The sequence below is a fragment of the Megascapheus bottae genome, chromosome 19 (assembly GCF_031878675.1).
Source record: "Megascapheus bottae isolate mThoBot1 chromosome 19, mThoBot2.hap1, whole genome shotgun sequence".
In the NCBI taxonomy this organism is placed as follows: Eukaryota; Metazoa; Chordata; class Mammalia; order Rodentia; family Geomyidae; genus Megascapheus; species Megascapheus bottae.
The window spans coordinates 28,776,592-28,794,514 of NC_143527.1; the positions used below are offsets into that span (position 1 = coordinate 28,776,592).

At 39.4% G+C, this 17,923-nt stretch overlaps 1 protein-coding gene across 1 annotated transcript in view; it reads right to left on the reverse strand.

The window, feature by feature from the left end:
- Positions 1-17,569, reverse strand: part of LOC150049768 (putative Polycomb group protein ASXL2) — a 50,221-nt gene extending 32,652 nt beyond the window's left edge. Inside the window, exon 1 of the mRNA XM_090353274.1 lies at positions 17,490-17,569. Coding sequence (XP_090209400.1) covers positions 17,490-17,543 — 54 coding nt within the window. The 5' untranslated portion in view covers positions 17,544-17,569. The remainder of the gene's footprint in view (positions 1-17,489) is intronic.
- Between the last annotated feature and the right edge of the window lie 354 nt (positions 17,570-17,923).

Below are 17,923 nucleotides of genomic sequence, written 5' to 3' on the forward strand. Positions count from 1 at the left end.
TTCCATCTCTCTTTGAGGAAATGATTGGTGGAAAATTACAGGAAATGTCCTGGTTTTGAGGTTTCAGTTGGCCATGTAGAACAGTGACTACGGGTAAGATGGAGGATTAAAGATTGTGCACTTCACTCTAGATTCAGATGACCAATATATTCCTTATGACGTGAAAGTCTGCAGCTTTCAAAACTACTTTTCTGCATTTTACCCTGCTGTTCCTCCATGAAGGGGTTCAGGCTCACTGGGGAGTGTGTGATCCCACTGTAGTTACTGTATCCTCTATCTAGAGAAGAGTGGGGATGGGTGGGAAATAGCCTGAGGGGGATGGAGCTCTCACTGGACAGGAAATTTAGATGAGGATTTCTGAGACAATGTGGCAGGAAATATAATCTGCCAGTGTTTCTTAACCAGAACTCAAAAGGTGGGAGGGAGTAGTGAAACTGGAGAGAAAGGAAATAAGAGAGTGAGGGAGTGGGGAAAGAGAGGGAAGGAAGGAGGGAGTCCAAAGGAAAGAAGGAAGGGAGGGAGGGAGGGAGAGAGGGAGGGAGGATGGAGGAAAAAACAAGAATAAAATCAAAAGAAAAAAAGAGGCGGGGAGGGAGAGAGGGATGAAGGGATAGAGGGATGAAGGGAGGGAGGGCAAGCAGGCAGGCAGAGAAAGGAAGGGAAAGGAAGGGAAATCTGTCAATGTTTACTTTCCAGTGCCCTAGAAATCTGGCCATACCTTTTTAACAAAATACAATTTATCTCAACTGAAAATTTGAATGCATTAAAAACGTCCAGATGCCCGTTTTTTTCTATCCCTTCACCTATCTTGGAATTTCAATTCCTATTAGCAGTAATTGCTCTATTTATGCTAGTTAGAAAATATTCCTTCTTAGTAAACAGCCAAGAGGAAAAGCATTATTTTTTATAATAAAGACAAAACATAAACAGAATTATCTAAGATGGAGCACAAAATTTTCCTTGCAATAAAAATCCTCTATTGTTTACTAGTTTAAAATATCAAAGCACATAAAATAGACAGAAGGATTTTATAAATCCACTTAATGTGGTACAGAAGTGAGGGAGGGCCTTAAGGTTGTTTGCTTAATCTACCACTTAAACATGTAATTACACATTTAGTGTCTCATAAACAAAGGTAAAAGTGGGTTTGCAATAAAAATACCTGGCATGCAGCAAAGATTGTATCTGTCAGGGATTGACAGAAATGTATAAGAGTAAAGACTAACCCCAAATCTCAGTGGATTAAAAGAAATCCTTACTTCTCACACAATATCTATATATCTAATAAAGCATCAGGTTAACTGAAAGTCTAGCCTGCTTCTAGCTTTTGTGATCAACAAAGCCAAGGGAAGAAGGAGCTAAATCAAACAAAGGCTTTGAAGAGTTTCAAGCCAGAGGTAACAAGAGAAATGGTGTGGCACAACCTAATTCAAGGCAGCATAGAAACTGTGTTTGTGACCCTACAATTCATTATCTGAGGGGGCAAAAATAAAACAACTGTGCACCAATATATAGACTATAAGAAAAAAAAACACCTTGTTTTCTACATACTAAAGACAGAAAACAATAATGACATAGCAGAAGGCAATCTTCCCCCCCCCCATGGGTGCTATTTATCAATGCAATGGTGTACATATGCACAGACATATGAGACTGAAATAATAAAAAAAAAAATTAAGCTCATTGAAGTCCTCCTCTTTCTCCATCATTCACAACAGCTTCCATGTACTTACACTTGCTTTCCTTTTCTCAAAAATTGCCTCCCACTAACACCTAGAGAGAGAAAAGTCCACAAGAAGATAAGATACATGCAGTCAACTGAGAAAGGAGTACAGCCTCTGCCAGCACCTTAATAAATAAATAATATTTATCTTTTAGGAATGCATTTCATAATGTGAAAGTGAACTTGGTGAACTGTGAGCTTTGAAAATCATAAAGGAGAGCCATGAAGTTAGAAAGAATATGCAATGTATTCACTGACTTGTCTTTTTCCGGTTTCCAACAGACCATCTATTCCTGTTTAATTCCTGGAACATGATTGGTAAAGACAGCATTAACAAAAAGTGACAAGACATATAAAAACACATAAAAACTGGAGACAGGTGGATATTAAGATGACAATTTTGTTTATGTTGAACAGTGCATGTATTTTATTCCTTAAAAAATTCTGATATAACTGGCTAAATGTGGTTTTCTCTTTAAACACATTGGGGTATGCTGCTGAAAGCTGAGTGTGAACAATAATGAGCTTATCAGACCTCTATCTCCTGAGATGTGAGTAAACTTCCAGTGTCCACAAACCTCAGGGAAATGATTATAAAGAAGTGAAAGAACAGATGGACATTTTCTAGAGATCTATGTCTGATTCATCTGGATTCTAGAAAAAGAGATATGTTATTAAATAAATAGCAGGACATGGCTTCAATACAATGAGAAGTTTCCATGAAACAAGACTACATTAGCTAACTGAGCTGATGTTGTCTCAGCGTTCAAGGTAATGAGTGAGACTTTTTCTAGCACACTTGCTCTCTTTGGGCTAAGTTAGCATTCACTACGGGTAATGATCAACTGAGGGAAGAAAACAGCATTTTACATATTGGATAAAAACATTGGCTTGCATTCAGAAAATACCTAGAAGCTTCATGTAGAAATATACATTTCAGTACCTACATAGAACACGTGCCAAATTGTTTTAAGCTGTGCTATAAATACTATACACAGACTATTTGTAAATAACTCAGAAGAAACTAGTCTGTGGAGGAAAATAAAACAAATCATCCATGACAACAACTTCTGGCCTTTAAATTAGGAAAGTAGCTTTCAGTAGAGACAGACCAAAGAAATATTTAGGATATTTGCAGTGAGTGCCTTGGCTCTAACATTTTTTTTCAGGTATAAAATATAAAAGTAACACAAAAAATAATAAATGGGAAAGTATCTACGTAAGTTCCAAAGTGCTAGAGTTGGGCAGACATAGATTTTAATCATTCATGTCCCATTTACTGGCTTAGAAAGTTAACAGACCTTTTATGTAAGAAAAGCAATAAGGGCTGCCGTTTGTTTTCTTAGCATGCTTCCCATTTGCCTTATATTGGTGGGCTTTGTGAGAGTTTCTGTTCCAAGCTGGCAGGGAATGTTAGTATTTTGGTCTTGTGGCCATTGTTGTGGATGAAGAACAAGCCTAACCAAGTAAGGACAAAGGGAGGAAGTGAAGTCTTCCTGAGATTGACATTTAAATAACAATACAAAGGACTGAACTAGCAAGAGAACAGATCTAGAGAGCCAGAGAGCAAGAGAGAGAGAGATAGAAAGACAAACAAATGGGAGAGAAAGAGAGTGAGAGAGGGAGGGAGGGACAGAGGGAGGGAGGGAGAGAGGGGGGTAGAAAAAGAACACAATGCAATTGTTTTTTTTCATGCTGGTGTAGCTGGCTGGCTCTCACTGCATGGCAAGGCATGGTGAGTAGTACACCAGGGAACAAACATTCATCCCATACACCATTCAGGGGTACTCTAGATTCAAATCGTACTGTTATCCCTTATTAACAGCACTATTTTATGACAACTGGGAGACTATTTCATCCCTATCACTTCCATACATGCAAAAGAAGTATTAACACTAAGCTTATAAATATTTCACTTACATGTATAAAAGAGACTTATCTATTTAGTACACATTTCTAATCTGTATTGTACTACATAACTCTTCTTTGGGAAGTCATAGCAAAGTTGCAGAGAGATCATCATTGTATCTTATTAAAATCAAACACATAAGAATATCATTTTTAGGCTGGATACCTGTGGCTCACACACCTGTAATCCTAGCTACTCAGGAGGATGGGATCACAGGACTATACCTCAATGCCAACCAGGGCAAGAATATCCATGAACACCTATCACCAATTAAGCACCCCTAAAAATTAGGCCTTGAGTTGAGAAAAAAAAAAAGAAGAAGCTCTAGGACAGTATTAAAGCCCCAGAACTGATATCCCAAAAGAGAAGGAAAGGAAGACAAACCTCCAAAGTAACAACCATCCCATTAAAAAATGGGCCAAAGACTTCAAGAGAGTCTTCTCTGAAGAAGAAACAAAAATGGCTTATAGACACATGAAGAAATGCTCAACATCTCTGGTCATAAAAGAAATGCAAATCAAAACAACTCTAAGATTCCACCTCACTCCAGCTAGAATGCCCAGGATCAGGAAAACGAATGACAACAGATGCTGGAGGGGATGTGGCCAGGAGGGATCACTACTACACTGTTGGTGGGAGTGCAAACTCGTTCAACCACTATGGAAAGCAGTGTGGCAGTGCCTCAAAAGGCTAAACATAGAACTCCCCTATGACCCAGAAATTCCACTACTTGGCATTTACCCAACCATCCAGAAACAAGGACATACTAAACCCACTAGCACAACAATGTTCATTGCAGCACTATTCACCATAGCAAAGATATGGAACCAACCTAGATGTCCCTCAGTTGATGAGTGGATCAACAAGTTGTGGTATTTGTACACAATGGTATTCTATGCTGCTGTCAGAAAGAATGACATCGCCCCATTTGTTAGGAAATGGAAAGACTTAGAAAAAAATCATATTAAGTGAAGTAAGCCAGACTCAAAGGAACTTAGGCTCAATGGTTTCCCTCATTCGTCATAATCAGTAGAAACCTTGGGCTCTCCTAGCAGAGATTTGCAATAGAGCAAAATCTTGATACATAAGGCCATATAATGTGAAGCTAATTGAAAGGACCTCCAGGATAGTGAAACAAAAGCCATATAATGAATGATTGTTGTCCTTAATGTACTATGTTGTCTCTCATCTCCTTTGCTGTCCCTTGGTTATCTCATATTGGTATAGTATCTCACTTTGTTATCTGATATATTGAATTTATTTGTATTTGGATATTTGAAATTTGATAGGGAAGGGGGGAAAACTAAGACGGGTGGGAGGTGTGGGGGGGGAGGGAAATGGGTACCAAGACATGTGAAAGGGTATCAATGTATGTGAATTAATGCACCTTCTATCTGGCAAATATCATGTAACCCTTTTACTAATTACAATAAAAAAAATTTAAAAAAAACCATTTCTTGGGGGAAAAGAAGATGAGGGGGTGGGGTGGGGGAGGGAAATGGGGACTGAGACAAAAGAAAGGGTATCAATGCTTGTGAAGTAATGCACCTTCTGTCTGGTGAATATAATGTGATCCTTCTATTAATTACAATAAAAATATATGGAAAAAAAAGGAAGACAAAATGATAAGAAAGTTAGAAACAACAAAGAAACAAAGAAAAGAATGGGGGGAGGAAGGAAAAGGAAGAGAAGAGAATCATTTTTAGATTACTGTATTTTACATATCTGCATAAATTTAAATTTACAGAGAAGAATCTCATTTGGATCTTGAGGGTTTTTTTTTTTTTTTGCCAGTCCTGGGCTTGAGCTCAGGGCATGAACCCTGTCCTTGGACTTTCTCAAGGGTAGAGCTCTATCACTTGAGCCTCAACACCACTTCTGGCTTTTTTCTATGTATGTGGTACCGAGGAATTGAACCCGGGTCTTCGTGCATGCTAGGCAAGCACTCTACCACTAGGCCAAACTCCTGACCCCAAGGTCTTCTTTTTTTAAGTTAATTACCAAATGTCAAGGCCCCTATCTTATTTGATTCATATCCTATCTAATGTATTAAGGAGACGAATTGAATATTTCTCAGTATAATTAATTATAACTAACAAAGTATTATCCCAATGAAATAAAGGATGCCAGTAGTAGGTTGAAAATATATAGTCTTTCAAAACTGTTATCTAATTCTGAGAAAATTTCATCCATTTACACTGTACAGTAACAATTCAGCAGTGACTCACAGAAATAAATTAAGAAGATGTGAGTTTTATGGAGACGTATCCTCCCTTTCTTCAGATCTATGGAAAACATTTTAAAACTTGGCTCTCCCTCCTGCTCTGAAATTGTTCTTTGGTTTGTTCACTTAATTCAGGTATACTAAAAGCCAACATAAGAAAGAAAGAAAAAGAGAGCTTAGTGTAGTACCAGTGGAAAAAATTATAGAAACAACAAAATAAATAGAAGATTATAATATATAATAGCAACTAAAAAGTGCTGTGGGAGAATAAGAAATCTTCTCAAATGAAGTTGAAATCTGTAAGGAAGTCTGAAAATTTACCCTATAAAAAAGAAAAAACAGTGGGGAAAGACAATTTCCTGTAGAAAAGGAATGACATAGATGAAGTCAAGGCAAGGGATAGACAGTATGGTTCATTCAAAGATCTATTGGCACTGTAATAAGACTACAGTTTGCAATGCAGCGCCAAAGACATTAAGCAATGAGACCAAAGACTTATGCAGAAAACAGACGTCCAAGTTTTCAAACATATGGGAACTATACACTTGAAATAATGGGAAGCTGCTAAGGAGTATTTAAAGAGGTACCTTGGACAGTCTTCAGAAGCAACTTCCAGATTTACTATCAACTCTTCTCTACCTACTTCTGTGTCCCATTAATTTCCTCACTAACTGGTGGCTGAGAATGGCAGAAGCGAAGAGTCTCCATGGTTTCTCATGGAAGGAATGAAGGTTCTCTTCTGCCAGTTAAGGCCACAGTTTCTGTCAGTTCACTTGACATGAGTAAAACTCCTTTTTTCCCCTCAATTCTGTGCTTCAAGTCTCTTATAAAAGTTTCCTGTAAAAATTTTCTGATTTACCTCAGGGTTTCTTTTATTGCATCGTAACGTTCTCAGTCATCCCTTTAAGCCAAGGTCATCTCTTTCCAGCAAGGAATAAGTTGGATTTGTGTGAGGTATCTATGAACCAATGTTTCTTTTACATAAGTGGTCAGAGCTGCAAGATGAATGATTCTTCTTGATTATTCTAGTTTAATAGAGACAAGTCTTGAGTCAGTGAAAAAAAGTTACAAAGTGGTTGTAGCAATTTGAAGAGATGAAATAGGAAGTTATTAAGTGGAATCCTATCTCATAACACAGTGTACTAATTGCACATATACATATCACTTTATCCATTCTCTAAGGTAGATATTATACTTTAATAAACAATGATACATTAATAAATTTTAATAGAAATAAACTAAAACTTTTAAAAATTACTCAAGAAACACATAGTAGAAGTATTTGTACTCCCAACGCAAATCTGCTTCCCTTTTGGATCATCAAAACTCTATGATCGGGCCGGGAGTCTGGCCTAGTGGTAGAGTGCTTACCTAGCATGCACAAAGACCCAGGTTTGATTCCTCAGTACCACATACATAGAAAAAAGCCGGAAATGGTGCTGAGGCTCAAGTGGTAGAGCTCTAGCCTTGAAAAAGTCCAAGGACAGTGCTCCGGCCCTGAGCTCAAGCCCAGGACTGGCAAAAAAAAAAAAAAAAAAAAAAACAACAAAACTCTATGATCTCCTTGAACGACATACTGAAGTATGGTAAATGTCAATGGAGGTAGGGAAGAACATAAGACTTTCAAGAGTTAAACAAGAAGGGATAACACTGGTAAAATTCGATGATCCACTGGATAAAAAGAAAAAATAAGAGAAGGAATTAATGAAGACAAAAGATTTGCAGTTGGAACAACTGTGGAGCCAGGGAAGGAACTTTGAATGATGAAAGAAAGGATGAGAGAGTTGCTGTAGAATGGTGGGGAAGGAAAGCAACATTCAGCTTTAGTGTTGTGGAATCTCTTCTTGTGAGGAAAATGGAAATGTTTTCTCCTACTACAGAGACTCTATTCTCCTGTGTCTGACTCTCCAGCAGATAAAGAATAGATATGATACCTAGAGTCTGCCAACTAGATACTTCTGTGTGTGTAATGGAATCTTGAACATGGAATGCAAAGGCAGCAGCTTATGACACATTTATGAGATACTGGCAGCAACTGTGCCTCATGACAGCAGTGAAGTCCAAAGGTGATCATCACTGAAGAGAATTGCTACAAAGGCAAACTAGTCTGCATACCTTTGCAGCCCCACCTTTACGGATTTGTCAAGCCTGGTTCTCTGGATGATGATTACATGAAAGGCTGTATAGCCTCAAAAAAGGAAAAAGAAATCCTCTCCAACTTTTCAAAAGTTTCTTTCTGTTTCTTGCAAATCATCTTTCTAAACGATAAGATCAACACATTCATTGCTTTATCCTGTTTAGTATTAAAGGAGTCATTTTCCAATTGTTCTCATACAATTTCCAACCCATTAATGACAAATAGATGTAAGATTTATTACAAGTTCAGGGAATTCTTAAAAGCCTTCGAAGAATCTATAGTCATGTAAGGATGCAATGCAATGAGTATGTTCCATACAATATAATTCACATGGTAGAGATTAAAATGGTGCCTATTAAAGACTTATCCTTAATATCAAAAGTAGAATAAAGACAAATCTACTCAGCCCTGTTGACACAAGAATACTAAAATCATCTGATGTCAAGGAGGAAGAGCATGTAAGTCTCAATTGCAATTAACAACTAACCAACAGTAGACCAGGTGTCACATGGCTTTGTGCATAAGCATAAAAATTAAACATTTCCAAAATACTAAGGCAAGTCAACAAATTTTTATAACTAGCTAAATTAGCACCCAGATGTGAGGACAGCATGGATTCTCATACTCTGTTGCTCTACTTTCTAAAATGAACGTTGTGTTCAGTTTTGTGGTGAGATTGTATTTTTAAGGCATACATTTAGAGAATAATGATTCAAAACAGCTACTTTTAACTACGTTATATCAAACCACAATAATGTTTAGACTTTATTTATGAGAAAAGGAAGGATGAAAGGAAAGAATCATGGCCATCTATTCACCCTTTCCATTTCTAATTCTCATAATGTCTGTGGGTCTAGGATGCAAAATTAAAAGGTTTAACAAAACAGTCATGTAAAAAGTGAAAGCATATTTTAGATAAACAAGACTATGTATTTACACCCAAAGGACTTTGCATAAGTTGGCAATTTAGAGGAAATTAATAGAGCACAAGAAATAAAAGTGAATACAAGGTTGATAAAATATACTGATGAACTTAGTATACTAATGTTAAAATTAATAGCTTGCCAAAAGCCACATAATGAGTAACTGTTGTCCTTAATGTACTATGTTATCTCTCATCTCTTTTGCTGTCCCTTACAGCTAGAGAAATTACTATAAGTTGAGAGAGGTTGGGTGTGTAATGGATGGAACACACTAATAAATTTTGCATATTATTAGGGAAAACAATAATGTATCACTTATTTTAAAAGTGCTGCTTATATTAAAAAGGATTCTTCCTGGCCTGGTAGCCTTCAGTTTAAAAGTAACCTATCAAAGTCTAAGAAAGAGAATGACTCAGTAAGATTTGACCTGTACTAGAGAGACATATAGCTTTACTAACTAATCTGAAAAAGAAATTAAAAGACAAAAACTAATAGAAAGATCCAAGCTACATATACATTGATGGGTCCCTTTTGCTGTCACCTCATCTTGGCATGCCTAATGCAAGATACATTTATGGGAAGTGTTCAATAAAAGCTAAATGAACTTAATAAATATCAGCTGAAATATCCACAGTGTCTAGAAACAAACACTAAGAACTGCTGATACAAATCTATAATTCAGGGTAAGATCAGGAATGGCATTTCCCTGATGACAAAATTGCCTCTAGGGTAACTGGAAATGTAAGGGAATGGACAGCAATGAGAATGAATAGTGGGATAGACAGAATTTTGAAATGTGAAAGAGACCATCACACTCCATTGAGGAAGAAAGAATGAAGGATAGGAAGAAAGCATAGACAGCATCAGTAATATTTTATTAAAATACTGAGGTTCATTTAGAGAAGAAACTAAATGGAAAGCATTGAGGGAGGACTTTAAAATAATTTCTGGTTACAAGGTTTCAAAGATGTTGCAGTAAATTTCTTTAAATTGCAAGTTTCGTATCAATGTATTTCTAAGTGTTATTGGCTAGGGGAAGGAGGTGAGAATGTGGAGGGTCATAAAGAAAACAGAAAGGCCAGAGAGTAAATTAACTGTTTGTATAGCCAAGGGGTTTTGATATTGGGACCTATTACACAAAGAGTTATTATAAATACTTAATGAATAGTACCCTCACTGTGTCATGACTCCACATGACTAAGCTAGAAAACAAGAGCAAACTCCAATAACAAGTGAAGAGGGTATGTTTTATTTCCTTCTTTAAGTTAACTGATAACTGGTTTTCATTAAGAAATCAATGTTTGCATGACAGTTGCATGAAGGACAATGAAGTATTTACTTCATTGGCAACTACAGATTTGCAAAATCATGATCTATTTTTCCCTGGTCTAATTAATAGTACAGTTAGTCATATAAAACAAGCTCATGATAGATAACTACATTTATGCATGTATATTTTAGATAAATTGTATCATTTTTAAGTTTAACCACAAAGTAGGAACTGTACTACCTTAAAGAATTCCCAAAGTTCTAAAAGTTCTACCAAAGCTAAGGTCTGAGTTGTCATTTAAATTATATATTTCAGCTATTAAAGTCAATGTTCTGACAAGCCCTTTGGCTCTGACCTCAGGCCATGAATTTGCCTTAACCTGACATAAGAATGTGTCAGAGGGCTATATGTCAATCAAGCAAGAGAAGTGCCTATTCTGGATTTAGTGTTGTCAGTTGCTGACATTAAAACCAGCAACAGTTAATTGTCACCACTTCAAGTGGAAATACTGAGGAAGAGTGGAAGGTGTCTAAGTTCAAGCAGATAAAGCTGTTAATTGCCGCCCTTTTATGTAGATTTGTTCAATAATGAAAACAATGCAGCTAATAATATAATGTTTCTATTTGTTCCCTAAGGGCTCTTCAGGGAAAGTTTCAGTCCCTGCTAGATTTCAGCTGCTCCCAACTGTGAAGGGACAAAAGGAGAACAATCAAGGCACTCAGAGCTGGCAAATAGCAGAAAGTGGTTCTGTACTTCCCAGTGCCTTACTACCTAGGAGCCCAGAGCTGGACTCCTCAGCTTTTTTTCTTTTTTTTTTTTGGGGGGGGGGGGGGAAAGGGGAAGATATCAAATTAGAATAGACAGAACTTCACACAGATTTTTTTTTAACTCAAAGAGAGAAGAAAGGGGAAGAAGAGAAAAGGAAAGACAGAGAAAGATGAAAGGAGAGAAAAAGCAAAGAAAGAAAAAAGTAGGCAAGCTGAAAGGCAGTGTGATGCAGCCTTGGATACTGTCTAAGCCAGCACGCAAGTAGTCAGTCAAATTCCCAACAGTTAAAGTGTGTGTGCGCACACACACACACGCACACACACACACACACACACACACACACACACACACACACACACAGAGGAGTAGGATAGGCTATAATAAAATCAAGATCCTATTTATTACTATTCCTTAAGGACATAGTGAGGATACTGGACATGTCATTAAACCACCCTCAAAGACAATTACTGAGATAATTCCAGCTACCTACTGATTTCAAGAGGGTGTTTTAGAAAACAAATGTCTTTTGCAAATGTAATACATGTTGTTTAAGGATATTACCTTGCCTCATTTGGAATTGAATGTAGAACCGAATGAGCCTGTATTATTTAACTCTGTTGTTTGGACTCTTTATTACCAATTAATAGGAGCATTCAAAGTGACCTCCAAAGAGGACAGTGCCCTCACTCACTCGCCATGTATGAATCCATGTATAGTGATAGCGCTTGTTTTTGCTTCTCTGTGAGTAGTGGCTAGCCAGGGTGTTTTGCTTCTCCCTCAGTTACCTTGCCCCTCTAGTCCATGCTTCATTTCATTACCTTGAAGTGATTTCCAAGCTCCTCTCTAATCTGATCCCAATTTATCTTTGGATCTTGGGGCCTACTCCTTCCATAAGTCTTCAGTTAGAATGATAGTTCTAAACTCATCTATTCCTCACTCCCTGGAACCTATCCTCTTGCCTGACCCCTTGTCCACAGAGCTTTCTCAGGGCATTTTCTTCTCATCACCAGTTTAAATGTACTATTTCAAGATCTATTATGGTTTCAACTAATCCACAAAGCATGCCAATCTTCCCATGTACCATACCACATAGTTTCTCTCACAAATTGGTGAACCACCATTTGTTTAATCATTCCTGTGTGTAAATACACACCATATTTATTAAATCATCTTCCACTTTTTCTTGATCCTCTGATGAACTTTATACTTCTTGAGGATACATCTTTATATTCTCCCCCCTCCACAGCATTTGAACCATCTAAACATAACCCCATAAGATATTTAGGGGCTGTATTTCACTTTTCCAGCTATTACCTTTGTAACTGTTGCATTGAATCCCTTTTCTAGTGAGCTTTTCTGTAATGAAATTCCTTTACAGGTAAAATTCAACAGCTCTAAAGGCCTCAGGTATGCTAAGAAAATATCCATTCCACTTTTGTCATCTGCTACCAAAGAATATATCAAAGAGATATACTTAAAGGAAACAGTTCTTAAAACTTATTCTCCTGTCAGGAAGGAAAAGAAAGTAACAACCTAAATGTGAGGCCTAACTTCCCATTACTTATCATTTTAAAAACATTTTTGCAAACTGGAAACTCATTTACTTTCTAAATTGGCACATAGAGATCACTAAACTTTTTTTTATGATTCAAACTGCAAAGTGTAAATTTACATTCCACATTTGAAAGAAGAGATGATGAGATACAGACATGAAGACATGATGCTAAGTGTGGATCTCAGAAAAAGAAAAATCAGCTGAATCAAAGCAAGTGAAATTTAGTTGATTGAAAATAAAACTTCATTTGTAGAAGCAGATTATCCAGGCTCATGAGCAAGAAACATTTTTTAAAGTTATGCTCATGTGTACCACTGGAGTGACACCAAATAACAATTCCAAATATATTAACTATTGAACGAGGCTTGACTATATCCTCAAATTTAAGCATCACTAACACAATGAGAAAAATGCCAAAAACAATTCCAACATTCTCCCTTTCTTCATGGTTACATTCTCGAGAAATGATAGTTCCAAAATATCAAGGCTAAAGGCAAAAAATAACCAGCAAATTAACAATTATGAACTATTTTCTATTTTAATAACTACCAGTACCATTCAGTTTTCTTTTATTGAAACCCTAATAGTTTATTTAGAATGTCATGCATTATGCAAAAACACTCTTTGCTGAGCAACATTCACACAGATTTCCTTTAATTAATAAACCCTCCTACTTAATTTTTAATATACTGCTATTTATCAAACTTCAATTTACTTAAAACCTTCAGTAAAATGCTGTTGTGATATAATGGAACAGATGCCTATTTTCTTCCAAAAATGAGGTAAATCTGCTATTTAAATTTTTTCCAAAGGTCACCTTGAACTACAAAAAAAAGCAAGAAGATGAAATGAATGGGATGTTCCATTATCTGTATGAATGTATCTTCACTGTTAGTAAATAAATCAGTCTTGTTGCTAAGCACAAAGCAACTGAGATGCTAAGATTTATTTTCAGGTGCCAGTGAGACTAAACAAAGATTGCAAAGAATAAGACAAATAGAAGGAAACTCTGGGGGAACCAATTAGTACACTGAGTCATTATCTCAAAGCAGCATTACAGATACAATAAAGTGATGAAATTATTAAAAAAAATCTTAAAGCAACAGCAGTTTTTGCATGTCAAAAAAGAATTAGCCTAGAATAAATATATAAATAACAGCATGTTCTGTTAAGCCAGTAACAAAGAAACCCCTTAGTGCAGTAAAACAAAGTCCTGTCAAATCCTCATTTTTTTCTTACAAAGAAGCATGAAGATCCTTTCACAATGGTTTAAACTGTATTTATAGTAACAGAATGAAGACTTGGGATAAAAGTCAAAAGGATTAAAGTCAAAGCCCCAGCTCGACATGAGTTATGGTTTTGATTTTTATTCTTATTGTGGTCTACAAATATTAAGACAGAAGATACTTCCATTTGATTGCGGGATCCTCTGAGACTCTCCACCCTCAGAAGAGCACATGAAACAGATGAAAATGTACCGGGTTTGGGAGCAGACTCCATATTAAATGGCAATGCGCAAAGTAACAACTACAACTGCAGAAGGCTGTCTGGGGGAGGGGAGGAGGCTAAAGGCTGAAATTGTGCAACTGATGCTAGCCAGAAAAGGGGGGTGGGGGTGGGAGTGTGGTATTACTGTTTTCAGATGGCAGCCTGTTCATAATCACTGCATTCCTGAAAACTACGGGTAAATTATACCATCAATATTTCTGTAAGCTGAGCAAGCCCACCACATTACAAGCACTTCACACTCTGTGAGAAAAAAATGGTAGTGAGAACTCCATCAAAATTGCTCCTCTTTCCCCACCCCTGGAGTTGCCACTTAAAAGAGTTTGCAGATTTAGAGACTGTACACTTTCCTGACAAAGAAAAAGAAGAATTCTGTGACGTATGGAAATTCTTACCCCAGAAAGAATTACTCTTCTTCCTATCTATTTCTTTCTTAAAATGAAGGCAAAGTTACATTGATAAGCTTTTGGTTATTTTGAATTTTTCTCTCTCCTGTGTTCTTTTGTAAAGAAATCACATATACAGTGGCACACACATATCCATACCAGCAGATTGTGTGTGTGTGTATGTGTGTGTGTGTGTATGAATAGGAAGATTATTCTTAGTGTTAATTTGAATAATCTCTTAATTCACATAGCACAAGAATCACATACAGCTAGATCCTTATTCTCTACTTTTAAGATCAGTTACTTAGTTTAATATTTGATTTTAAAAAAAAGGATAAAAGTCCTAAATAGCAGCAGTACCATAAAACCTATATACTCCCTGCTTTAAAATTCAATTTTCACTGAGTGTGAACTAATGCTCTCATGTATAAAAGTAAAAGTATTTTCACATGCAAGTTTAAAAGAGTTCAAGCCCATATATATTCATTTAATCCTATAAAGAGCCTTAAAAACTGTGGCCATTACCCATGTAGATCCCTTGTTTTATTCATAAAATAAGTTAGCAATTGTCATAACTCCTTTTTACAAATCACAAATTTCAGAAAATGATATTTCCAGTACAATGACTTGCTATTTCATTCAGCCTTTTATTTCTACTGACACATTTTGAACACATACACATTTGTACAACTACCAGGGGAAAAATAACTTGAACCAAATTGAAAAATTACCATAACTACTAGTTCAATATGTCTGGTTAAAATAGAGACATCTGGTCTATCATTAATTCTTTTGTGTTGATGACTCCTAGGGTGACTTTTCTCATTAATGAACTTTGTAAGAGGCACATTCAACTTTCAACACACACACACACACACACACACACACACACAAACACACACAAAACTTAGAAATCTAGTGCGATACATTAATATCAAAACGTCATGATTCAACAAAATAAAGCCCAGCCTTTTGAGTATCATCTACTGATCGAATACAAATGGCAAGCTTTAAATTCCATCAGGATAATGCTATTTATTAAATTATTCTCTGCAGGCAGCAATGGCTAATTCATGAATCATTACTTTTAAATATTTATAAATCAACGTATTGTTCACTTGTTTAAAATATATACAGTGAGGCTCCATAACAGTACTTGATTGTTACTCTAGGGAGCCCGAATAACACATTTTTAGATGCCTTACACACCCCCACATAATTCTGAATTAATGGCCAAGCAAACAATAAGTAAATACACTCTTGCTCTGGCAAAAAAAAAAAAAAAATGTGCTTACATCAATCTCATCTCTACTTAACACTTACTGTTCACTTCTCACACACACCCCCAACACCAAGTTTCCTCTCCCAGACACAGTTCATTAGAGAAAGACTATCACCTTTCCATTCATCCACAAAGAGAGTGATTTAGCCTTAGCGATTAACACAATCACAGATAAGGAGAGAAATGATAACTTACACCACTAACAAATTAACAGGGGAAGTAGTACAAGGGCCAGGCCACTCCTGCTACCAATAACCACGTTAACATTAAAAAAAAAAAAAAAAGACTTTTGTCACTTCTTTGCAGGGCACTAAGGCCAATTATCTAAAACCCTTTGCTAGAATCCAGAGACAGCAGCAGGGCCCTTCAAGGAAACTCGGATAATTACTTTTGACAAATGTTGTCCTTGAGCATAATGTAGTTACTCAAAAGCCTTTTTAAATGACTACAGTTAGAGTAAAACAATCTTTACAAAGTCAACCCAATAACGAGTCCACACACACACACACACACACACATACACACACACACACACTGCATACAGCTTGCTTTCCTTTTGGCCAATTTATAACAGCAAGTTAGTGAATAAATATTTAATCTATGCAGCCAAAACCTCGAAAAGCTCAGCCTCAAATGTAATGCCCTGCTTTCCCAGGAGACAAGACTGTGTAGGAATATTCTTAAGGGGGGCAGGGAAACAACCCCCCCCCCAAAAAAACAAACAAACAAACAAGAAACGTTTCCAGCTGTCCTTTAAAGGACAGAGTTGGGGGGGGGGCAGAGAAGAAGAAGAAGAACAAGAGGAGGAGGAAGAAGACGACGACACACGTACACATACATGCATCTAACCACAGATGCCGACGCCCCTCGGCCAGGCAGCTTTTCTATAGAGACATTCTTTCGATGATTAAAACGTTAAGCTGGGAAAGGTTAAAAGAAAAGGAACAGCCGCCAAGTCACACCGCCGCCCCGGAAAGCCAGGAGGAAAACACACCTAGCTACTCACTCTTAACCTGCCAGGACAAATGGCACTCACTTAACTTCACCCAACACACACACACACACACACACACACACACACACACACACACACACGTGCGCAAGGCGTGCACACAATACCTACGGCCACGGCGAAGCGGATCCACACGCCACACGCACGTACCGGGGCGCGTACCGAAATGCACACGACGCGGCACACAGACGCGCCGACGACGGGAGCCCCACATGCACACGCCCCGCAAGTCCGTGGGGGACACACACACACACACACACACACACTCGCCGTGCACGCACGCACGTGTAAAATGTTTGGACTCACACACGCCGAACACACACCCAGAGCGTGCCCAGAGTTGTGGACGAGGCTCCGGGGGGGGCGCAGGGGCCGGGAGGGAGTGGGAATTGCCACACAAAGGTCTCCGGAGCGGCGCCCGGCGCTCGGGAATTCAGCCCCAGGAGCCCGCGGCGCCGATCCCCCCCCGCCCGCCCCCGCTCCCCCGCCTGAGCGCCAAGTACCGGCCGAAGTGTCCCGGGCGGTCCCGGGCGCGGCGGGCGGGCGGGCGCGGGGCTCCCGCGGACGTTCGCGGCGCCCCTCCGCGCGCGCACGCACACACTCGGGGGGCCCCTGGGCGAGCCCACTCCCGCGGAATAACAAAGAGCGGAGCCCGGCCGGCCGGCGGGCGGCGGCTCGGGCTGGAAGTGGCGATCCTCCGGCGGCGCGGCGGCGGCCGGCGCGGGGCGAGCGGCGGGGCTGGCGGGACGCGCGGGCGGGCGGGCGGCGGGCGGGCGGCGGGGGGCGGTACGTACCAGGCGGGCAGCCTCGGCCCAGGTGCGGTCCTTCTTCTTCCTCTTGTCTTTCATGTTTGCATCTCATTGATGGCTCTGCCGATGACGTCGGGGATTCCACGGGGTGCTCGGGGTTCGGGCGCGGAGACAATGACCCAGTGACCCGGTGACCCGCACTCGCTCGGCGGGGGGAGGCGCGCGGGCGGCGGCGGCGGCGGCGGCGGCGGGTGGGAGGGAGGGCTGAGGCGAGGGGGTGGGGAGGGTGGGTGGGGGCGGCGGCGGCGGCGCGCGGCGGGCGGGGTGGGGGCGGGGGCGGTGGCGCCGGCGGCGCCCGGGACGGGGCGCGGAGGGGGGGGGGGGACGGGGCGCGGGGGGGCGGCGCCCGGCCGGGCTCGCTCGTGCGGGGCTCGTGCTGCGCCGCCGCCGCGGCCGCCGCGGTGACAGCTCCGGGGATG